Here is a 26,316-nt window from a genome sequence, read left to right as displayed (position 1 = left end):
TTATGTAGTTGTCAAGTTTCAAATTAGACAGAATGAGAAGGAAAAAGTAAAAGGAATGGATTAAAAAGCATGTAAAATTTTAAAATACATGGGCTCAAGCCTTTTTACTAAAATAACGTGACTTTGTCTGTATTTCAGGAAGGTGATGGCACTATACTGGAATCCATTTTAGAAATGCTGGTCATGTTCTGCATAAGAGCAGTATCATAATTCCTAAATGAACAACCAATTTGATCTTTAGCAATAAATGTCATTATATCAAATTTGAACAGACACTAAATGTTCCCTGGAAACACACATCTTTGACAGGCATCATGCAGCCAGGAGGTTAATTTTGCCCAATGTTCACAAAATGGTATATAGCAGCAGGTTAATTAAATAACTGTGTTTAGACACCCACCATTCTGAATTAAGATTTCTCAGTGAGAAATTACAAAGAATTCACATTCAGTTGAATAAAGACCATTTTCCAATGAAATCACTTGTTTTTCAACTACAGTGTAAATCAAATTACAAAAGTCCTAGTTCAGAGCCAATATTTTTCATGGATTTAATTGTAACTGACAGATATATAACCCTTGCTAAATTGGTTTACTGTGGGTAGTTCTTACAAGCTTTTCATATACTGCCACTACCAATGGATGGCAAATTTATATGCAAAATTGCCATGCTAGCATAGACCAGCTAGCTCCCCTGGGAGAACCTAAAAAAAAAGAAAAAAAAATCACTTCTATATTGTACTCTGTTAAAGAAGAATTGATTCTCTACTCCCAGAAAACATGAAGAAAACTATTTCATTTTTTCAAGGTGAAAAACAGCAGAAGGTGAAAGTAGAAGAATTTATGTATTTTTATCTAACTTTTCCACATTTTTGTTTAAGCAGTTCAAGGTGTTTTGGCAGGGATACACACACTTGGGATGACACAGTGCTATATACATCGATAGACAAGCATTTAGTATGATACATGACTTATATCAAAAATAACGCTTTAGTCATTAGGAAACAAGGAGCAATAAAGATGACAAAATTAAGTACCTATTTGTTATCTGTCATCAAACCATCATGAGAATCAGTGAATGGGACACACAGCACACTTAAGAAAATCCTGCATGATTAGTAAATCATATTAGCAGTACCTTAGCTATGGCTTGGTAAAGCATAAATGAAAGTAAATGCCTAAAACTCATAAATGGAGACCAGTATACATATACCTGTCCAAGAAACATGTCTGACAATTCAGGTCCTCTTTAAATGCTCCACTTCAATTATCTTACACAGGAGGATTCTGTCATTCTAACACAAAAAAATTGACAGAATCCTTGAAAGCGACAAGCACTTAAAGTTGCTGTTGTAAGTGATGCAGTATTATAAAGAATGAGCTGAATAGAACCCCAGAAAAAAAACATTTTGCATGAAAAAGGTTTCCTATCATGCTAAAGAAAAATAGCACATTAGAATGCTACGCAGCAGCCACTGTAAAAAGGATGCCTTTTTTAATACCACAATATGATAAATTATCTTAAGTAGCACATTAATGTCAGAAATTGAGCATAATCTAACTTCTTTCCAGTGACAATATTAAATGGCTTTCAGACGTCTTTCCTACTATTCTGACATTAAATTTAATAACACCCAGAGAGACCACAAAAATGATTCAGTTACAAGAATCATACTGCACTGGATCATTGCCTTTTAAGTAGGATTCAGCTAAATGATTTGGACTCTGATGCTTTTGGCACATTCAAGAGAAAGGTATGAATTTTACTATGTAACATTTATCAGTAGTGAGCAAAATTCCTTTCAGCATCCAGTTTGCATTGGTAGTGGGAGTTTCCTTTATGCAAGAGTTTGAACATTGTTGATTACATGAAACACAGGTCACAGACAGACCTACCATTCTAATTTTTTTTTTTTAACTTTTCCCTGCTTGGTATTGTTGAATATCGACAATCCCTACAAGTACCTGTTAGAGTGTATAACATTTTGCAGTATTAGTAAAGAAAATTAACAAAAGCCTTAATTAAAGATTTATATCACGGGACAAGTCCACATACTGCTGCTGAAATTATTATAATGGGAAAAATTAATATTTCTGAAATGTGAAAGAAATTAATAAGATATTTATTTTCCACCTTCCAGAAGAGTACTTGAAACAGTGAGAAATTATAAATTCAAATTGTAAAAGATACACACAGGCCCTCTGCTGAAGTAGGTCTCTAATAACAAGTGTATTCAAACATAAAAGCCATATAGCAATTTCACCACAGCAGAACTGCATGATACACATGGAGATGATGATGTGAGATTAGGAATAAATTTAGATGTTGGGCTAAAATAATCAATAACTGAGTTCAAGCGCAAGAACTGGCCATCGAGATCTCTCCACATCCTGTCTCGTCCAGCAGTTCTTGCAATGCACAGTAACTGCCTTTGCTGTAGTCATGCAGCTTATGAAAAGCAAGAATTCAAGCCTCTTTCTTTCCCCAAATGCCTGTTGGGCTCAGAAGTTCAAGAAAAGGTCCCACAACCAGTGGCAGGACCTGTCCAATTATAGACACCACAGAAGAACGCAAAATAATCCAGATGCTGCCTTCAAACAGTTCCTTAGATTCAACTGTCCCATCACCCAATTCAGAATAACTCTTATTTCTGTGTTTAACTTTGAAACCAATGAAAAGGGCTTAATGCCTTCAGCTCACTATTGAGTCAGTGTTTTTGCCAAAGGGAGTTTTTTGCATGATAAGCCAATAGTCACAGTAGGACAGCTTTGAAAGTGCATATCAAGTAAGGATAAGGAAGATAAAATTCTAAGTACAGATGTTAATTTGTTTGGTGAGGTCTTTTCTCCAAAGGTTTAGGTCAAGGTCTAAGCCAGCAGTGAAATACGCTCCACTGCTGCTTCTGCATGCTGGGGTCTGAGGACCCACCCCTTCCCTCACTCAGTCACAGGAGTGCCTCTCCTCTAAGAAGGTAATTTGGAGATAAATACATGATAGAGGAGGGACATCTTTATATTTCTTGTTACCATCCTCTCAAACTTCTTTAAAGATATCACCTCAAGAAAGAAGGCGAGTACAGGAAAAAAACATCAATGAGTGGCTGTTATTTAAACACTATGAGCCTGAGGAGGAACATGTATTTATATCACATATTGTTAGACACCACCTAAAACTAATAATGCTTAATCTTTTTTCCTTCTGAACAGCCAGTAAAACATTTCTTTAGAAGCTCAGGTTGGTAACAAACTAATGCTGTAGCTTCCACGTTGGCTGTTAAGATGGGTTCTGGTCATGTCTGATTTCCTTACAGTTTACTGTCTGTGCGTGCATAGTCAGAGCTGCTTTCTTGTGTACGTTACCCTGTATTAATCAATATGAAAGTCCATCTGCCTCCTTACTCACCCAGTAACTTCAGTGTTGTGACATCATTTTCCAAATCTTCACAGTCAGTTTCAGTTTTGGCTGCTGTGAATACACAGCTTCACCACCTCACCCAAACTATTTAATAGAGGTGACACCAAACAGGATGGATTTCCATATTACAACACTGCTAACTTTGCTTCAGTGTGAAATCTACCCTCATTTCCTACCAGTTATCAAGCCACTAGAGAATACATGACAAATTAGAGTTTTTTAAGAAACTTAGGTCAAGGCACTTGTCAAAAAGCTTTTGCATAATCCAAATACACCCTATAAATCAGACCAACCCTATTCTAATGCTCACTGACTCTTCCACAAAATGCTAATGTATGTGCTCCATCTGCAAAAGCTTCAACAACTGATCCCTCCTATATGGCATTAATCCCTGTCTGTTAATTTTTATCTTTATTGTTGTTTCAACCATTTTGCCTGGATACCTGGTCTCAAAGTCAACCTTATGGCACTATACTTCTAGATTCCCTCTGGACACCTTGTTCTACTTTTGGCCCTCACATTTTCCACATTATGTTCCTGTGTCTCTTATAGCATATTGAATACCAGCTAAAATACAACCTTGAGTATCCCTGGGGTGACAAAATATTAAGAATTACCACTGCAGGGACCATACAGAAAGCCATTCATATTTGCCATTGTCAATGTTTCAATGTGCACTTTAAGTTTCCAGTAGATTTACAAAAGAAATGAGACTACTAAGAATGTGTCGGTACAGATAAAAATTAATTGCTGTAGTATTCAGGCCTTAATCACTTACAATAAATGGTATTTTGGTACAGTTGGCATATCATTCATCTCTTCAGTTTGCCACACTGCTCTCACTGAAGCATCTTGGGCACTTCATAGGTTTCCAGTTTGTTACTTCTATTCATCATTCTTGCACAGCTTCCTCTCCTTGGAGGTGAGGGATCAAAAAGCTGCCCCACCAGCTGCTTAACCCACTGTAACTACACAGTAATAGTTGGGTGAGGGACACTGCTGACATGGTCACATAAACCAAGGACAGCATGAGCCACAGATGCTGTGGTAGGAAAAAGTGACTCCATAATTCATCACCGATTCTGTCCCCTATGTGTATTTTAAACTCATCACTGGACAGGCTGCAAAAAAAAACCTGAGGAAAATGATAATCAGGAGGAGTGTAAAGTAAAAAGCTGTTAGAAGAGAGATTGAAGTTAACAGAGGATCACAGCACAACTGCCAATGTTTACTGATTGTTCTCTCAATTGCTATGATACTTAAGGCAGTGAGGAATAAAACTGATTACTTTATTCCCATCACCCTCATCATGAGATACCAGCTGAGTAAATCTTGATCAGCAGAAGTTGATGAAGAGGAAATAATGGAGAGTGCTAATGCATAGTGAGCTAAATGCTATCAAAAGCTGTTTGGCATTGCTCAGAAAAGGTGAAACTATGAGTTTTTACTACTAAAGTACACCTATAGAGAAGTGACACTGTTCCTTTGACCACAAGTTCTAAGAATTTGGACACATGAGATTTCATTTGTGGTGACTCATAATTTTTACAAAAAGCCATATTGCTGGAGGGCTTTTTTTAATGGGCCAACACTGATATTTGTGATGTTGCAAAAGAGGAATGGGTTAAGAGAGACATTTAATAGGTATTGCATGTCAGATTGGATCAGAGAAGATGCCTAGTTACTTTGTTTTTTGAGGACCATTAAAACTAGGAACTAGCACACCACATCAGCATTTGGATGGTCTAGGTTTTAACTGTAAGAACCAAAGGGCTCAGTTGAAATCCTGGGCCCAAACAAACAGTATCTTCAATACTCAATGATCCTTGTAGGTCCTGTCCAACTCAGGATATGCTATGATTCTATGGTTTTAATGTTTTCAGCTAAGAGCTAAACAACAGACATTTTGAGGGCCAATAGTAACTCACCGACCCATAAACTCTGGAAATTCTTGTTGTAATGTGCCAGGCAGGGGAGGAATGGTACCCACATTTCCAGCATACTACAGATATATATCCTGTGCTGAAAGAGTAGCTTCCACAGCTGATTTGCTCAAGGTCCTACCATACTCCTTAGCATTTTGGTAGAGCTCTTCCCTTGGAAAGCTCTCTGCTCTACTCACTTACGAAGAAAGTAGGTAGAGCACATGACTCAAGGCATATAATCTCCTGCTATCTGGGATAATGCACTTGATCTATATTAGACTTTTGAATCTTGTTTAAGACACCAGATAAACCAGAGCTTTCCATAAAGTACAGGTCTTGCTGGGAAGCTCCACCAGCCACCCTCAAAGCATAGTACAAAGGCTGAAGTTTCTTGGCTAAACATAGCTGGAGGCACACAGGTGCAATGAGGTACAAAGACAGTTTTATTGAGCCGTAGGCACAAGGATATACAATCACACTTAAAGGTCTTCCTAAGGGAACGTGCCTCAGAAATGCCATGCTCCCTGTTATTGTGCCATGGACAAGTACTAAGTCTCAGAAAAAAGGCAGGCACAACAAACGGATCTGTTAAAAACACACACATAGAAAGGGTATTCCTTAGCAAAACCTCATCCACCTGGGAACCTCTAAATTACTGTGTCAGGTTTTCTGTATTTCACCATTGAATACTTTCTCCTCTTTTCTAAGACACTGGAAAAAAAGGAGAAGAAACCACATTTTTGTCTGTGAGTTTCCACCTGCTTAAAATAGCCCAAACTATTGCTTTGTTTTCCATTTAGCACAAATTCACTGAGTTAGGAAATACAGAATATTCACTGTGAGCTAGTGTCAGCTCTAGGTATTTAGGCTGACAATCTCTTTCTGTTAATGCTGATTTGTATAGTTACTCTAGGTGCATATTTTAGTTCTCCTGTGCACATTACATACTTCAATTTTATCTTCAAACGCTAATCTCTTGTAGCCTATGTAAATAAGTGTTCAGACTCTGCTGTGTGAGTGATTAAACAGTTATAAATATGAATAAAGCTCTATGTAATTGGCTTCTATTTTAATTAATTTTAGATAAAACTAGCACAAATTTTTCCATTTCAAAAGGTGCCTCATTTCCTAAGCTGGCAAAACGTATATTTCTCTCCTGCTACTCCATTTTTCCTACTCTTGCTTTACAATGACATGCAAAGCAGAGGGAAACAAAGCCCCCTCAATGTATCTCCTTAATCTCAGCAGACAGACGGCACCAGCACCAGTGGCTGAGCCTTGCTGGCAATGCAGAGACTATTTCTTCCACAGGCAAAGCCTGTGTGTGCATTTGTTTAGGACCAATAACATCAAAGGAAATTTTGTCTCTTACTTTAACAGAAGGAAGGGCAAAACAACCTTTGCCAATACTGTTGTCAGTGATGTTAACTGGCTTCAAGGAAGCCTGCACTCCAGCACTGAATCTGCCCTGAGCCTGCCAACTCTTCACAAAGTCAACAGGAGATAACAGGAACATTCAAAAAGATGTGGCTATCTCTCTATCCCAAGACCCTTTCCTTGAGCCTACCCAGCTCTGTTCTAGGCTGAAAGCTTCCAGCCCCATTAAAATTTGTCTAGAAAGCTGTTTTAAAAAATTGAAATCCAAAGTTACCTTTCCAATGCCAGGGTTGTCCTTGATTTTGGACACAGCTCTCAGAAGGCATGGTGGTGCTGGGGGAGGACAGAGCTGCAGGATGCCACTAAAGTTAGTAGCATAAATAGAGAAGTCGTGTGTGTGTGGCAGGGGCGGATGGTATTTCTTTCTCTTCGAAGACAGGTTAAGCTTCTGTGCTGCTCTGTATAAAAGTAATAGCAAGAAAGGACAATGTTACTAGGTGTTAATGGGAATCTGGACCAGACAAACAGATGCTCATTGTCATCACTGCCTGCTTAACAAATCAAGTCATTGCATTCTAATCTGATTTCATAAGGATAAACCATCAGGATGCCAATAGAAGGAAATATGGGTAGAAAATTACTGGCAAAATATTCAGTTAACTTCTCCACCAACAGAGTTTCAATTATTATCTAACTTTCCCTTCCTTCCCCCAACAGCTAACATCTGAATTCTAAAAAGCCAACATCTCACTGACATAATAAAAAGCTGAAATAATCCCCTTGTCACTGGCAGAACCAGATGGACTTTGTTGGTGATAACATTATGAAAATGGTCCTTTATACTCTACAAGTTACTCAAGGCAGAGAATAACACTCCAAGTCAGCCAAGCTCAAGATCCTCTCCTGTTGGCTGCACAGAAAATCCTTAGATAACAGAAAATTTCCTTCAAGACAGATTGGTTTTTCCTCCCCAGTTCCATTCTTTCACATTAAAATGGAAAGCTATTAAAAAGACATGCTTTAATGTGCTGAATGATAATGATGCTGCTTTTGAAATGTAGAAATTCAAAACATAAAAGATGAAGGAGGAAAAATTAGAACATACAATTAAAATTGTAACATTCTTCCCTGTGAATAAAAATAGGAATATAATCAGTTTTTTCTGTTATTTCCCATCAGCAACACTGAACAATATAGCAAGAAACAACAACAGAAACTTGAGTCTACATCAAAACCCACATGGAAAAAAAAAAAATCACCCTGCAGATTTAAGTAGAATAAAAATGTGTTAGCAAGCACATGCTGGGCATCTGGGAGTGGTAGTGAGAGTGAAATCTCAGCTCTCTCAAAGTCAAGGAGAGCTTTACCACCCAAATAACACATGTGTGATCTGACCCTGAGGCTGTCAGTAGATAGTAGTCCACTCACAAATAAGTATAGTAAAAGCATCCAACATGTTATTTTTAACATTACTTTGAACAACTGTAAAATGTTCAAAATTTGCAAAATTGCGAAGTGTTCCACTGCCAGCACCTGTGGACAACTCAAGACCATGCTACTGATGCCAATAGGTCTTCTGGGGACAAATCTCTATTCTGGTCCATGCTTGCAACAAAACAGCTTGTCACTTTGAGCATATTAGTTTATAAATATGTGATGACCAAAAGTATCTTTATACAATGACTACTTTATATTTTCATCATGTCTTTCAGCCCAAGATCTCCAAGTAGTTTTCAGTGAGATCAAACTGGCACTAGCATCTGTGAAGTATTATAAGCAACAGACATGGAGAAACTAAGTCAGTGCTTTGCTGTCATAACATATTAAGGGTAAATCTAGAACTCTAACCTTGCCCCGAATCTTGCTGTCAGTCAGTCTCAGGCTAAATCAGTTTAGTAAGCTGATCAGAGATAAAAACTCTTCTTATATTTATGGTAGGTTAGAAGCAAAACCAAGCACCAAGAGCAGAAGGGCTGCACAATTTCTTCTAGCAGCACTACTGGCTTCAAATGAGTAACAATACAAAGAACTGGTTGTATCTGAGGAGCAAAATGCCACATTTGAGTCAACATTAGACAGCTAGTCAGGACTAAGGGCAGGACTCTCAATACAGATCTCCAAAATTCCCAGTCCTATGTTCTGTATTCCCAAACTTGTGTGTTATAAACCTTTTTACTTCAGCTTCCAGTTGCAGACCCCCTACATGCTCCCTTTTCCCTCTATAAACACTGCACCATTTAGAAAAAGACGAAGATTCGTATGATGAAAAAATGAGGCTCTAGTTCCAAACTCAGAGGGAGCCTGAAGCCACTGTCTTTTGAGGAGCAAACTGGAATTTTGCCTCTGAGGAAAGAAGCAGCTTTTGACTCCGACTGCATCCTGAAACCAGCAGGAACTGGATCCCACAGTGAAGCAAAATACCAGAAGCATGGGTTTATACAGAACTTTGGCGGGTTGGTGGCAATGAGAACTGATTTAACTGCCTAAATCTCAAATCCCCTTGCTAATACTTCATTCGGTATGAAAACATATGCCTGAAATAGGACACCAGGCACACAGTTGCACAACTTCACAGTGGTTGCAGCTGCACATTAAAACTGTAATGCTTCCTAAATTATATACAGCTTTACTGTGCAGGAAAGAGCCTCTACCTGTTGGTACTGCCATTGTGGAACTCAAGACAGTCATTAGCCTCTATCTCCAAGTACCAATTAACAATTGTGGTTATTATTTAATCATCTTGTTGATTAATATGAAAGATAATGTTTATTTTCTTGTTTACATGCTATGATCCCTTGTTGAAATTATAAAAATTCCTCAAGAGAACGTCTTCAAAGCGCAATCAAGCTATACATTAAATCCTGATGAAATAATTACTCCTGCAACAGATCTGGCTAAAGGAGCTCCTCTGGGAAACATACATGAAAGAGAATGAGATACAAAGGACAAATTTACTCAGGAATTGTGTATTCAAGCAGCCAACTAAGCACTAACACTCAAGGAGTAACTGCACCCAAACAGGTCTAGCTAAGCAAAGCATACAAATAAATCAAGAGAAATTCCACTTTTTAGAAGTACAGAATCTCTCAAAATACTTCAGTAGCACATTTCTGGGACATTTTGATAAGCAGACCTAAGATACTGAATCCACTACTAGTTCTCTGAACTTCCACACCAAGACAGAACAACTTTCAAAGTGGTTTGCTTTTGACAATATGCACTACCTTTCTGCATCTCCACTGTTCAAAGGACAATGCCATTTGCTAGCTAAAGCAATTAACTGCTGTAGTGCTGATAAATCCTCTTCCTATGAGTCTGGAGTGCCACAGTTTTACAAAGAAATTTGGCAAAGGGACTGCTGATGTCCATGTGAGATAACAGGAAACTGAAAGGAGAGGAACTGGAGTAGCTGTTGTAGAAAATAATCAGTGCTTTGATGGGCAACAGGCCAATAGCACTAATAATGATGTATGTTGGTCACACTTAAAAATCATCTCTTGTCAGGTAACAGAGCACAAAGCTTAATTACGACCCCTTTGTGTCTGAATGCAAGAATGACTTTGCCTGACATTAAAACAAGGTTGTTTCTGGAGCTGGAACATCACAGATATCTTGTACCAGCAGTATCAAACACCTTGTGGGGTTTGGTTTTATTTGTTGTTTTGGGAAAGGTTAAGGATCTAATGGAAAGAACAGGCTGATTTAGATAAAACATCACTATCAAGCCATGCACCCTGAATATGAATTCAAGTAATTGTCATCCTCAGCCCCCATAAAATCACAGTCAGTTCTTTAACAAAAAGCCAATTGGGCAGCATCCTTCATATGCTTTGCTTGGGCTCCTGAACTTGCCCAGGTAAAGAGCACAGCATAAGGACTCATCAATCCTTATGAACTTCTTGCAGAACCAACAATATGCTTGGTGGCATCGCAGCCAAGTACTCATTAGGCCAAAAAATAGGCCAATCTGGTCTGGACAGGGGACCAAATAAATTAAAACAAAATCCAACTCCACAAACCTCCTTACTCCAGAAAAATTCATTAGAGAATGTATTTACATGAAACCAATCCTGAAACACTCCAGAGTGCTGGGTTTTCTGCAGTCCTTATCCAACAACCTATTACTGAATCTATGCCTAAGTTTCCAGTTGTGTCTTTTCTCCAGCATTCCTTTTCTCAGGAGGAATTTGTTCCATGGAGACAGGGCAGGCAAGGCTCTCCTAAACTGGGCCCTTTTTGCCTAGCACCAGACAGACAGAATTCGGGCTCGTACCAGATCACTTTCTGTAGGAGCCTAATTGGGTGCCATGCCTATTGCCTGATTTGCTTCTTTTTCTCAAATTTAATCTTGCGCAGAAAGCCCTCACATACGTCTTCAGCACTACAGTGGGCTGTCTGACCTTCTTCAACATCAACTTCTGTTTCCTCACAGGAAAAATTAAGACCTGTAGGGAATACTATGTAAAACTTAAGCATTACAGTCATCTGTTTCTCCAGGCATTTGCCAAGCATTTTGACACAGCTTTGTCACAGTTATATACTTCCCACCCAGCTTTGCTTTCCCCATTCAGCCTTCACAAGCACTCTTCTACAAAACACTCTTGCAAGGGAAACTAACCTCCATACTCCTAAGCTTCTCTTCCAATTAAAGCATGAGAGACATCCATGTATATTACTTTTACCTCCAGCTGTGAGATCTACTGTCTGCATTTTGCTTAACTCTTTCCCTCTTTAATAGAAGATGTCTTTTAAGACGCTCTGGAGAGTTCTTTCCTCATAGCTACGTGTCACAGTAGAAAATAAAACTAATATATGGCCCATGCAGGGGCACTCAAATATCAAATGACAAGGGACAGTCTCCTTACCCCACACAATTTACAGATTACTAGGTTTTCTGCCATGCATGGATGAGACCAGTGAGGAAAACTATGGCCAGATCAATTACATAATGCTTAGCATCTAGGGAACAAGACTGTGCAACAACAGCCTCTACAAAGCCTGCTCATTGAAAGAACCATACTATTTTTCATTTTAAATTCTGCCTGTGTAGTTAACATGACATTTCAGATAGTCTGATGTACAGCAAGCTGCTTCTAGCTTACACTCACTGCACACGTTCTGCACATTATAGCTGTGAAAGTAAACAGCACAGTTTAAATCCCTTAAGCATTCCTTCTGGGCATAATTTCTCCACAAAAAAAAAAAAAAGAAAACTAGATTTGAAACTTTTATAACTATGCAAAATTACAAAATTTTTGCTTAACACTTTGTGGAATTTATTAAGCTTCAGAAGGAAGAGGGATGTGAAATATGTTCTGGGATGCATACTAGAAATGGGTCAAGTGAGATAAATGCAGAGGACTTAATTGACACCGTGGGTTTATGGACAAACTGCCACAAGACAGAAAGAGAACTGGGAGTCCTGCTTCCCATTACTAAAATCCACAGACAAGAAAAATAAAAGAAAACTTCTGCGCGTTCATTTCAGCATGACTCATTACATATTAACAGTTTTAGTGTTATTAGCCAGCCTTATCTTTCAGAGATCACAATCATTATTCATATTGTGAGAATGCTTAAGGGCTACACTGAAAGAGTCAAGGCCAAAGTGTACAGTCCAGGCCTTAAATAGCCTGACATTCAGAGTTTACTCAAGAGAATGCTTACTCAAGACTTTTAGTTTGACCTTGACAGACATCATGGAAGTGACTTTTATCCTGATTCTGAACCCTCTACAAAGTTTGCAAGATTGTAGATGCAGGTTTACACTGAGAATCAGTCTACTTTAAAGCAAAGCTTTCCCGAACTTTCCCAGTTCCAACAAGGCATCAATCACCTCCCATAACCAATATCCCAAGCTTTTCCCACTGCAAACCAGCCCTAAAGGAAGCAGTGGGAAAGTCACAGCCTATCATCATATCTGCAGTTCCAGTTATTGTTTCCTTAATTACTCATCAATACAGATAATAAATAGACGGATGTCCTACAATACACCCTCCAGCACTCTGTCCCAAGCCTTCCGCAACTCACAGAATACACTTGGTAGGCATTATTATTTTTCTTATCCCTATTACTGTTTGATTTGTGGTTCTAAAACTAAAAAAGGTAGCACAATGAAAAAGTGCAGTTGCTATCCAAAACCCCAAGCAAAATTAAAAATCAGTTTCCACTAACAGCATGGAATGCGGAAAATAAAATGTGATTTAGAAAAAGACATATTTAAAGAGAAAACTGGGAATGTCGGAATCTGTCATGAAGGTTTGGAAAGGATAGGCACCATCTGTATTTCTACAGTAAATTTTGCTCAAGAAACCACTTCTAAAATACACATAAAACTTTGAGGTTGTGGTCTCTTCTTCCCTCTAGAACCGGCTTAGAGGTTTCCTGGGATGCATATATAGCTCCAGGAGGATATAAAGGCTTTCCCCACTTAGTACCACTACACAAGTGCAGCACCAAACCTTTGTTTGCTTAGCTGTCCCAGCAATGTTGCTGAGAAGCACTGCCAGGAAGAACAAACAATTAATGTTCCTTATTTCCGTGGTTCAACTTCCTCAATAAATAATCAGTTCATCTGGATCACAATGCACAGCCTCAAACAATGGCACTTTTATAATGGGTGATGGTAATAAAGTTTCAATAGAAACTTTATTCTGAAACATTCCAAAATGTCAAACCACATTTAATGTTGTGGGGATAACGCCAGCATTATAAAAGAAAGTATCTCCAATACAAGACTAGGTTCATGCTTTGCCTCTTGATATAGCATAAGCTTTTAATCTGGGCTTGAATTTCACTTTGACCTCTTACTTTTCCTCCTACTGTCTCTTATTAAAATCAACAAGGCAGAAATAAAAATCAGCTATTTATTAGGAAAAGCGTCTTCTCACAGCTGAAAGAAGATGAGTCCAGAAGAGATTTTAAGAGGTTATCTACACTTTCCCAATGCTAAAGGGTAGGATGAACTTTACCTAATACCATCCAATATATATTTCTCCAACTTATTCTTAGAAACCTCCAGTGAAAGGAAGTCCACAGCCTCCTGAGGCAATCAATTCCAGTTTTTAACAGTCTTACTCTTAGAAAATTCACATCTCATGTCTCTCATTCTTTATCTTCCCCCCACCTCACCAGCAGACCTGCAGAGAAGCTTATTTCCTTCTCCTGCAGAAGCTGTTACCTGTATGAAAGCCACTACCATACCCTAGTCTTTTCTTTTACAAATTGAAAAGTTCTAATCCTTCCAACCTTTCCTCACAGGTCAGGTTTCCTTGATTTCTGACTATCCTTGTTGTTCTCCCCGTACTCTATTCACAGCTTCATAAAGTGTGGAATCAAGGCTTCGCACATCAGTGAGAAATAATCAAGCGTCACCTAAATTCAGGCACCATACAGAAAGGCCAGACAAAGCCACTTTGGGATAATCTCAAAGAGACCTCTAGAAGATGACAAGTTAAAACAAACCAGTTGGGTACCCTAAAATCAGAAGAGCTTCTTCACGCCATACAGAACCAAGAGTGATCCCTCCTCTCAGCTACACATTATTAATTTAGCAGAAGCAACCAATCAAGCCCATCTTCAAGCATTCAAGTAATATTCATACAGGAATTCAAGGAGGAGTTTTCACTATGCTTCTCTGTAATTTTTCCCCAGGTTTGAGAAACACCAAAGGGCAGATCCTCACAAGCACTGATAGTTACACTCCAGCCATTTTTTCTGCTCTCCGAAACCAGCGGCTTCTGAGGTTGCTGCTACAAAATTGTCACGGGTGACGTCAGCTCCTTATTCTCTTCAGACTGTAGATTTAAGATGCTTTTCTGGCCAAAGAACATTGCTTCAGCAGCCAGGACCAGCATTCAGGAATTGACTTTTATATATATACACATACACTCACCAGAATAACAGCTAGTCACCGCAGCCTGCCACACACCATTTCCAGCTCTGTTCACTAATGATGTTAAACAAAGCAAGAGCAGACGAACATATTGCTGCACTTCCACACTCACTGTTTACAATTGTACCATATGACAAACTGCTGAAAACCTGTGTAGGTTAATCTTTAAGTAAGCAAGACTGTCAACACCTAATATAGAAATATGTCAGTTCCCAGGCTACACACTGCATAGCTATGTAGTGAAAATACAGCTACCTGAACGCCAGCAGTATTTCCCAGCTCTGTTTCATGACCTAACTGAGCTAAAGCAGGCAGAACCACATCAATCTAAGCACACTCCTTAGGCAAAAAACATTGGACTTATTTGCCAGCAAGACACAGACTCATGAAAGAGTCAGGTTGAGCAAAACAGAATTCTAGCCTCATTTGTATTCTGTCAAGAAAAAGTAATAAAGACATTTTTAAAGCTACAAAGTAATGAAATTTAAGCAATGGTGTTAACTAGCCTTTCATTATTAAAGTAATCACTTACATAGATCACTTAAAATTTTGCTCTGTAGTATCAGCTCCTGGTGCACAGAAAGAAGCCAATAATTTTTTTTTGTTACAAAAGATATTACACTCCATGCTATTCATCAAAAACAATCTGCTATGAAAAGCAAAAGCATTCTACTCATTCAGGCTGCTCCAGAGAAGAAATAGATGCACTTGTAAGTGGAAAAGATGAGAGAGAAAATACATGACATCACTAACAAGGGTTCATCTGAAGCACTATATTCAGACAAGTATCTGACAGGAAAGAGGAGGACTAAAAGGGGGGAAAATTCACTATTTTCACATTCCTGATTGCATATACCAGTCTGAATACAAGTGAGCATCTGTGACTGTAATGCCTCCTTTACCTTAAAAGCTGTGGGGTGAGTTACATTTTCAGGTTACCTTCCTTTGCCCCAACACACCATGCCCACAGGCAAACCTTTCTCATCAATTTCAGCTCCCTCAGTTCCATATTTTATTGCACATCTAGAAAAATCCACAGAGGATCCATTCCCACTTCAGCTGGGTTTTATTTCAGATGCTTAGTCAAAGTCTTGACACCTATACTGCCAAGCAAATAACTTCTCAGGGGGGCATTTACTTATTCGTACTTTTAGTGAGTTAAATGGTCACCGACAGCACTAAATGATGCAGGGGAAATCACTTAAGTATAGGAGTCACGTGCCCACACAATGACTATTTTTAAACAGAAGAGGGGCACATGGGCTTCTAAAACCAGGGTTTCTATGATTTATTTAACTGACATCAGTTCTGAAGCGATATTTCTCAGAGGTATAATGGGCTGAAATTACAGCACCATTTAAAATAGCACTTAACAGGAAAATTTGAGATGCATGTTCTTCCTTCACTGAGGATGGAGAGATTTGACTATTTCTGACCCAAAGGTGATAACTTCAAACTTCAGTAGAAATTAGTGACTCCTGAAGACCTGCTGAGACACAGTATCAAAAGATATTCTGAAGCTTGCCCTGAACTCCAACAAGCTTCACTAATAACATTTAGATTAGATTCATTTTATGCTGATTAACTTCCACTGAGTCATTTCCTCCTAGTAAAAACTCTATAGGGCAGTGCTTCTTAGTAAGTGAGCTCCACCACTGTGGACACAAAAAGCCCAGCAAAGCAGAAAGCAACCCCAAGAGCAGCACTATACTGATGTTAAGCAAGCTACTGCCTAAGCTGTTTGAAATGTCCTGCCAAAAGAAACATCTTCCATCCTCCAGCAGGAAAGATGAAGGAAATTTTAGAATGCCAAAATGCAATGATATTTCATAGAGAATTTAAAAGTATTTTCAGAGTAATCCTGCAGTTGATCAAGCACTGCAGCTATAGTGCTAGTGCATTATTTTGGCTTGACATTTCATTTTTGTTATAAATGATAATGTGGGATGTCTTATTTTGCCACAAGCGCAAGAAAGCAAAGCAATGTTGCTCAGAATAGAGAAAGTGTCACTTCAAAGTCCATCTGCCCTGCAAACCACATCGTGCACATCATAAACTTATTGTTAGATTGACTGCAAGTTAACCATGAGACCTAAATTCTCAATTAACTATCAGTCTGGTTTAACTATTTCACCTGCTAAGTCTGTCTGTCTTAACAACATATTAAAATAGTTAAATATGTTACTGGAAGAGTCTGAAAGTCACTAATAAAGTTATAAAACAGGTGCAAACTGTCAAAGTACATCCCCACAGGAAAGTAACCATTATTATTTTACCTATGGAATGCTCCATTCCCACTGCAGCAAAACCACCAGTGCAGCTGCCACTGCTGCCAAGCTGAGGAGCCCCAAATAACGGAGTCAGAGCAAGCGCTGGTGTTCAGGAGTCCAGGAACCAAAAAAGCAGGCAGACTGGGAAGGCTGGGGTGAGGAGGAGGCAGGAGAAGTACTCCTCTTGACAAGCTAGGAAGGGCAGAAAGAAGGGAAAAAGCCAAACGGAAAGAGAGACTCTGGTAGCCAGACAACAGCGAGATTCCATACAGTCAGGAAAACAGAATGACCGAGTGTGTTCAGCTAGGGAGGGAGGAGAAAATATAGAAAGGATCATATAAAAAAAAATCCTAAAATTAAAAGAGAAAATATTAAATCCAGGCAAGCAGAAGATCCAAGAGAGGACAAAGTAAGAAGAAATAACTGAAGTATTTGACTGGAGTCATGCAGACTTTTCCCTAGTTTAAAATCCACTGGCCACCATTTACAGGCACAAATAAATTCAAACTTGGGTAGCTCTGAAGTCTCCCCTCTGGTATACTTGTGGACACATCTGTTTTAAATTATTCTTCTTTGCTCTTCCTCATGGGCATCAAGGACATCTCAGCATATAGAGCTAATCCAAGACCCAACCACTGCAACCGCCATCTGTACTGAACCACGACAGTAGCTCAAAAAGTCATCACATCTGGAGGGGCTGCCTCTGGTGCTCCAGAACCTCTTGTATTATCATCCATCAAGGCACTCAGAGCTGACAAAAATCTGTCCTCCTTAGAGGTGGCTTCACATGCTAAAGATCTTTAGGGTATTCACAGGAAACACTGCAAATGCTTTGTTGTGCCCCAATTCTGCTTTTGCTATGAACTCGGAATAAAGACCTAGAACATCCTCTCCAAAATCCTGACCTAATCATGAGGTTCCCACATTATTAGATCCATTTTTCCCATCTTTCACTGTTTCCTCCTTTTCATATTTCCGGCCAATCTGTTTGGCAGCAGGTTCCCTCCTTTTTTCACTCTGCCATCTCCTGCCCAACCTGTTCAGCCACAAGTCCTACAGCCTATGCTATCCAAGTGAGGCTTCTCCTTCCAAACATGTCCCTGACATTGATGCCTTGCATCATCTCTCCTTGGTTCATACACCATGATCCTTAATACTCTATATGGGGAGCTTCATCTTCCAAGGTAATGACTCACAGATGCCCAGTGCTGGTTCATCTGGTCACCACCCAGTTCCCTCTGAGGCTCTCTCAAATCGTCACCATGTGCTCTCCACCTTGGTTGATCACTCAGTGCCTGTCCCCTCGAAATCAATAGGCATATCCCGATCGCAAATCTCTTAGCCTTTGGGACATTTTTCATGCTTTCAGTAGTGTTCTAACTCAGCAGTGCTGACATCCAAACTCTACCTTCTTTCTCAGCTACTCCAATTTCTTTACCTCCTCCCTTTGCTGAACTACAGCTCTGTGCCTCATCTCTGTTTGCCCAGTCAATCTCTCAGTCATCATAGATGAGCTCTCCATAGGGGGGGGCCTGGTTCACCGTACGCTGATAACGCCCTGTGTAAATGTACGATGCTGTATTAGCAGTAACGATGTTCTGCTGCTAAACATGCTGTCGTGAGAGTCATTTGTGTTCCCAAGGACAAAGACTACTAAATTCAGGCTTATCTCCCAGTTTATCCTCCTTACAGGCTAACGTGAAACGGGATATACCTAAAGCATGCACTCTTTGTTTACCCTTAATTACAGGCAGTATTATGCTGCCACAGCAACTAGGAAAGCTTAAGCTGCCCTGAGATGATACAAGATACTGCACAATGCCTCACACCCTGCCCCGTCCCCTGTCCCCACATAGTGCTGTGCTACGTGCAGGTCATGTTTGCTCTCTAGCAACCACATTCCAGCAGCCACGGCATGGCACCGGCAAGACAAGGCAAGCCCTTTGGTGACACCTGCTCCTTCTCCATTTGCACATCTGCATGAGGGCTTTCTTGCTCTTTCCAGCCCCATGCAGAGGGGAGAAAGGGGACAGGAGGGCATCCCTCTCTCCAGCCCCATGCAGTGGGGAGGACACTGCAGGGATCGGGCTGCTCCAGCTTTCTAAGTCCGGAGTAGGGGGATCATTAAGAGGGAAAGAATAATTATGTATCTGGCTGACTCTCGAAACAGCTGGATGCTCCACTTCATCTGCACACCCATAGTTCTCCCCCAAGTCACAAATTTCTCAGCCACCCTTCCTGACCAGTGACCAAACGGTCGCAAGAGAAATTGGAGCATTCCAGGCATTTAACAAAGAAGGGATGGTGCACTGAGGGGCTCTTGGGCTGCATTAATGCCAGCAAGCCACGATTTCCCTGAGGAGCCCTGCAACTCCCGTGATACTGCTATGACACTGTAAATTAGAGACAAACCACGCATGGGTTTGGGATAAATCTGCCAGCAAAGCAGCCTTAATTGGGAAGAGCTGGTACCCCGCTTTCCTAGGTAACCAGTTCAAAGAAAATTTTCTCACATCCCCTCAACACAGGATTCCTTAGGCATGGGTTATGCTTGCTGAGGAAGCTTTAACAAGTGACTGCGCTGCTTCTCTTGACCCATGATTTATCAAGAATTTACTGTGGTTACCTGCTACTATAGTAAGCACTTCTGTTTCAACCTCACAGACTAGCTTAACTACTACAGGTCAGCACAAAAATCTCTAACTCAGGATCCAATGAATTACACATTTTCCTCACCTTTTGGTGAACTACTGCTTATTCGTAACCCAGTTATCCACTTTATCTGTCAAAGAGACTTAATTTGTGCCAGCTCTGCACAAAGGCAGGATACCAGTGCATCCTAGCAGGGGACTGGGCAAAAGTTTACAGCTATTAAATACAGGGAACTACATTATGAGCTTAGCAGAAATATAATTCTTGCTTTTAACAGGACAGAGAATGACAGGCTGAGGTGATTTACTTAGAAACATCTTAAACACGGCAACTTAAAAAAAAAGTATGGGTTTTTTTCCTTCTCTTTTTTCCCCCTGCATTAAATTCTGAAAGCAGTGGTAGTCATGGAATAATCAGGTTTAACAGGTTAGCAGTAATATATGCCTCAAGTGTTCCTAATACATCATAATCTTCTTTCACAGAATTTGCATCACTGTCAAACTGAACTACTGATTTTCAGTTGATGCTTTTAACATGTTTCTATGGTTACTTTCCAAGGTCGCATTACAGAAGCCTGAACAGCAGTTCAGAAAGACAAAAGGCATTTTGCACCCTTCACCATATTAAATAATTTATGAAAGTTAAGGCATCCTCATGGAAAAAAAAATCATAAAAGAATGGGTTCTGAGGTTATTTTCTCAGCACCAGTTTGAAGCACAGCAAAATCAATATCTCTACAAAAGCTTTCAAGACAAGACTATTTGACTAATGTTCCATATGGTAGAAAATGCTAAGGACCACATTCTAAGTTTAGATTATATGCACAAGCCTACATGAACTGCATGAATGGACCTTAAAGCAAAATGTAGACATCTAGTTTGCTGCTATCAGCTTCATCTTTTAAATCAGGCATTAGGCATTGTCTCAGTATTCTAAATCTAAAAAATGTAAAAAAAAAAACCTGAAGAAAAAGAAGTAAAAACAGTAATGGCAGCCTTTATTACTTCCACCATTTTTCATTCAAAGCCCCACAGATTTCATCTGTCCCCTAAATGTTACAAATTCTGACTAGTGTAATGAAAGCTTGTACACAAAATATCTGAATTCTCTGCCTACCGCTACACTAGATCAGAGTTTATTGGAACTAATTGAAGTGTCTAAGGCTTGGAACAAAAACACATTAGTCATTTAGTGGTTGTGCTAATATTGCTATGCCTTTCCTGCAGTTTCATTAGATACAGACTGCTTCAATACCCTAATCATATGCTCAGTCACAGCACAATCAGGACACAGAGTACTGACAAGCTGTCCCACCATGCCTAAAGCTGATAAGGTGTCTGCTCTATGAGTAACCTCAATTATTGACTATATTTTATGGTCAATCTAATGACCAAATGCTTATCAGTGAACCATCAGGTGCCTGTAATAGGATAGTGACCCTTAGTTTATATGTACCATTACTGCTCATTAGTGAATAATTAGATTCTTTAATCCAAACTCACAGGCATTAAAATATGATGGAATATCCTGACTCTAGAAAAAGACAACTACGCTTATTTTAACTCTTCAGATGTTCAATTACATTACTTGGAGATTGTATATTCTGTTAAGAAAAGCTGCTTGCAAAAAGCATATCATGTGCAATGTTTTATATCATGTCTAAATTGACACAGCTTTCCCAAACATGCAGGAAGATGAGAGTGGAAAGATAATGGGTGTGATTCACCACTGTAATTCTCCAGATTTATTAACTTAAATGTTTTTAATCTAGCAAAGCCCAGCAACACTGAAAATAATTTAGAAAACTGAAAAGCAGTGAGTGCATATTGAGTGTTATATGTTTGGAAGAGTAATTTGTCAAACAAAAGCAGGCAGATACAAGGGAAAGAAGCTGCAACTACAGAGACATTTCCCTGCTTCAAAGGCAGCAGTGGCACAGCAGCAAGTGCAACCTGTGACTAAGACAGTTTGAAAAGATCAACAACTTGACATCAAAGAAGATGACAATTTTAGAAGACAGACTTAATACAGTTTGTCTTCTGCTCAACACTGCTTGCTTTGATATCCATTTTCTTCTAAACAGCTTTGATTCATCCTAGCTGCCCTGTCACTGCTCAAACCTTCCTTCCAGCTTGTGCACTGGGGGCAGCTCCCCATGGTCTCACCCCAACAGCAGCACAGGCACTGCTGCCACCACTGTCACCAGCCACCAACAGGCAGAAATGGCATGTTAATGGTGACAGCTTCGATTTATTGGGGGTCTTGATTCACCTCCCAAGGGAGTGGTATTTTCTTTTTTGTCAGATAGCCCATTAACCTTTTCCCAAGTGCATACCTCTTCTCCTCATCACTGCCCTTCTCCTGCCTGTTCTTGGAAACACCATTTCCTCTCCTTCCCAGGTGTCCGTGTGACAAAAAAGCCCAAGAGCTTGTTACAGTTTTATAACAAAATATGCCAATATTTACTTAGTTGCAAGCATAACCCACAGAAGGGTCCTACAATTATCTCACATATTTTCACTTAATAATATAAAGTTTGTTCAGGTTCCTTATAAAAAAAAAAAAAGACACCTGAAAAGAGGTATAAAGCGTGGAGCACTAGGCAAGGCACAGTTCATGTTACACCAAGGGACAAAGGCCAGATGCATTCTTCTTAAATCTGAAGAATGTAAGAATAAACTTCTCCTCTTGAATCGTAAGGGTGAACTGGGAGTCTCTTCACAGCCATCCATGAACATGAGCTGTGCTTTTTACCCGAGATTTCTTATTCTGTCAGTGACCTACTGAGAAGCTCCATTTTCTGCTAAAACCTCTGGTCCTTCGGTAACACAACCACTGAGTAATGTCTGGCAATTTGCTTGCGTGACACAGTCAGATGTTAATCAAAGCTTTCCTCCTTCTGTGACAGATCATAGTGAGGGGAAAAAAGCTTAAAACTGATTTAATTTCTTAATACGCTTCTGTCTGCTGTCTTTAATATTTGGCTTTGATTTTGAATACTTAGCACTTCTCTGCATTCCTTGGTAATGAATAAAATACTTTTTTTTAAGCAGAAGATAATTAAGCTTCAAGAAATTAAATATGACAGTCAAATGAGAAAGAGTTTTGGATGAATATGTAGATTTGGGCTGCACATATGCTTAACAAAATCAATGCATTCACTGCAAAGAATACCTTAAACATACTCATTTTAATCATGGGTACCTCTTATCACCAGGTACAAGTTTTACTTCGGCTTTTAGTTTTTATTTTCCAGGTGAGGAAATGAACTTTCTGTACCATTTTTTGAGTTTGTGACCTTTGAAACATAAAACTCTGACTCTCAAGGAACAACCTGGAGTAAAAAACTAAGCAACCAACAAAAAAAAAAAACCAAATCAGTTCACAAGCAAGAGTGTAAGGTTGTTATTTCACCAAATAGGCACCCTAGCTTTAAGGTAAAAAAAGACATTTATATACTGCCAGGAAACCATGTCACAATCCAAAAGTTAATTGTGCTGTACAAGCACAGTTAATGCTGTTTCATGAAGAATAAGACTGAAATCCTTTATTCATGTGGGAAAAGTCTATATTTAGTGTCACTGTAGCTCAGAAAATCACAAATGCAGTTTTCACAAGCATCATATGAAGGCTTTGTCTTCCAAAGTAACCAACCCTACACCCAAACATACTGAACATTAATACGCATGCAAATTTTTACCTTGCTACTCTATTTCTAAGGCAAAAGTTCCAACCAGAGCTCCTTTTACAGAAGGCTCATGTAAAAATATGAAGGTCCTCAATAGACTTGGTCAAAGAGAGGTCAATGATTTGGGAAAAAAAAAATATATATGTGTGTATGTGTGCGGGGGGAGGGGGGAGGATTATCAATATATTAACTGCATTTATTCCACAAGAACAAAATGTGCCAGGCTCTGCATAACATGAGTAACACACTGGCTTTGCTACAAAGTTCAGAATTTAAGTGGCTGAAGAGTGAAACACAGCAAGGGAAAAAAAAAAAAATCAGCAAATTTAATGAACAGGGACTATAGCCTAACACTACTGCCATGACTTCTCTTTCATCTCCAGGTGCTTCCTGAGAGAGGATTAGCTGAACAGAGAGATGAAGGAGAGAGAAGTGGATGCTGCTGCAAAGGATTCAAGGCAGGGCTGACCTTCTTCCTCAGCAAGTTCATGGCTGGATGGTGCAAAGGGAAACAGGCAGGACTGGAAAGGCTGAAGCAAAGAAGCCTGATAGCCCACCAGTACCAGACAAAAAAATCCAGACTGCTGATATCCTAATACCTGTGGTCCCTGGATAAGCCATTTCTCTCAGCATCTATGGTAACTCACTCATCCTTGAAGATCTTCTCCTCTTCCTCTCCTCTCCTGCTGAGAACTCCACACCTTGAGGGTGGGAGGAAGACTCAGCATGAAAACTTGGATCCATAAAGGTCCCCGTGGCATGAGGAGTCAGAAGAGAAGGAGCAGTAGCAGAGGGAGCCTCTCCTGAGGTTAGTACCAACGCTGGGGGAGCAGCCCAGCCAGGACTATGCAGTGGTACCCACCTGAGGACCTGCTCAACATACTTATGACTGCCAGAGATCAATGAAAGACCTCTCTCCCCCAGCTTTTGTCAGATTTTTTGTGTATCAACAACAACAAAGAACAAACAGAAGTGCTTTGCACACAAAAATTTCAACCAGCTCTGTTCTTTGGTTAAAAAATTGAAGAGAAACAATTTTGAACAGAGGAAACACAGGTAGGGAATAAGCAAGGTACTGATGGGTTTTTCAAATGTTTTAGCTAGCACATAGCTGCTAAAGCTATAAAACTCTGATTCACTTGAGGCAAAGACAGATTCATGAGAAGCAATTAGGGCCTGATCCAAAGTACAGTGATGTCATTTGCAGTCTTGCTGCTGACTTCAAGGATTTTTTGATTCAAGCTAATGACAATCGCTTCACAATAAAAACAGAACTGAGTTTTGCTGACCATTGACAAAAGCATCAATGGGAGAAAAGATTTTGGGTCTTATTTCAGACTGGTAGGCACTGATTTCTTTCAGTTCCAAGGAAGGTATTTTATTTTCTGGCTTACCCTATGAAAGGGACAAGTCTTTACATTTGTTTGTGACATACAGATTAAACACTGAAATAAATCCAAAGCAGATTAAGCTAAAATCGCACTGTTTATACCCATAATATGAAACACAGTAACGAAAGCTGTGCTGCTGTCCATTCTAGATACTTTGGAGAATATTCATCTGTCCTTATTTAGGTAACTAAACGAGAAGAGAGATGCCTGAGCTTGTCCCCTTATTCTTCCTCTCCAGTCCCTCTAATTTCAGATACCTATCTTTAAATTAAACCAATCATCCTCTGTAGGCAACCATTTCTCTGTGTTGGCTTCAAACCCACAGCACAGAGACAAACCACTGACTTACACAGAGCACTCTTAGGGCAGTCATTTCCAAACCTCTTGTGTACAGACAGACTGTGATATGTAGGTATTTAAGACTCATTGAACTATGTTCTTCTAAAAAAACAAAACTTGGAAAGTTGAGCTCCTTCTGAGGTCAGGCTGCAACTTATAGTAAACATCATTTATCTAATAGTACAAAACATGTTAAAGACCAATGAAAAGGAAACAACACAATTACTATTGTGATTAAATGATAAGAAGTATTCTCACTCCGTGCATAAATCTGACTTTACTGCCATTCACAGACATACGTTTTTCAATATTGTCTGAAAATATGTTCAGTTCTGAATTAAAAAGGAGTTGGAATGCAAGTACAAAGCCTTGAATTTTGTTGTTTTAAATACCATCTGCTTGACAGCGTATTGCATTTAATCAACATTGCTAATTACAACAAACATCCAAACAAAACTAACATATCGTTTTTGTTATAAGACCAAGGAATGAAAGCAAAAGATTGTTCTGAGCTACTGTTAAAAAAAGAATGTCTTAAAGTGTTTTAACTGTTGCTACCAACCATGTAAAAACTTTCATTTGGACACATAGGCCATGCTACTGAATAAAAATCTAACTTTTTTTTTTAAACTTGGTACTTCGGCTTTAGCATCAAGGAAACCTACAGAATAAAAGGTTTATGGTAGAAATGGCCATTAAGGACTAGAAAATGCCCAACACACAATTTCTAGGATTTTGGTTAAGTTCCTGCTGATGTCTCCAGAGAGAAACAGGGCATCACCATCACACCCCTGCACCCCAGTGGCACCAGAAAGCCAAAGTCATGACCAGGTGACCAACCCCATTTCTCAGCAACCAGCATCACACAGTACACCTTCTACCCATGGCAAAGATTCAACAGCATTTCGCAACTGTTTGAAGACCCATGAGCAGTTATGGAAACCAGAAAGGTGAAAAACTACCTTATGAAGAACGAAGCTGCAGCCGAAGTACCTGCCGAGACTCCGGCCGGAGCGACCATGCTCTGGGAGGCTGCCATGCCTCCGGCTCCTGAGGGGTCGGAGTTGTGCTGCCCTGAGCTGATCTGAACACTGGGAACATCTCGGCCACTTTCTGGTGCTGTTTCTGCCTGAAAAAAAAAAAAAAATAAATAAAACCATGTGCACAGGTTAGTACTAGTTAATACATGGCCACAGCAGGGAAAATCTCATGCAGCACTTCCAGTGAGTGTCTTTGAAGGCGAAGAACAGCAGTGGCTGAGGAGTGATACAGCTGGACAAGTGTAGCACAGTAGGTCCAGCAACAGAGAATGTAAAAACCATGACCACAGCAGAGGAGTAGAAAAACACAGAGAACCTTTGTGATG

The 26,316-nt window shown here is 39.6% G+C and overlaps 1 protein-coding gene across 1 annotated transcript in view; it reads right to left on the bottom strand.

Moving 5' to 3' along the window:
- Nucleotides 1-26,316, bottom strand: part of KIF26A (kinesin family member 26A) — a 99,815-nt gene that overhangs the window by 23,041 nt on the left and 50,458 nt on the right. The window contains exons 4-5 of the mRNA XM_032691870.1: nt 25,913-26,079; nt 6,991-7,174 (exon numbers count right to left, since the gene is read on the bottom strand). Of these exons, the coding sequence (XP_032547761.1) occupies nt 6,991-7,174; nt 25,913-26,079 (351 nt within the window). The remainder of the gene's footprint in view (nt 1-6,990; nt 7,175-25,912; nt 26,080-26,316) is intronic.

This window comes from Chiroxiphia lanceolata, chromosome 6 (genome assembly GCF_009829145.1).
Source record: "Chiroxiphia lanceolata isolate bChiLan1 chromosome 6, bChiLan1.pri, whole genome shotgun sequence".
NCBI lineage: Eukaryota > Metazoa > Chordata > Aves > Passeriformes > Pipridae > Chiroxiphia > Chiroxiphia lanceolata.
The sequence above is the reverse complement of the archived record's forward strand: the minus strand, read 5'-3'. Positions and strand labels throughout refer to the sequence as shown.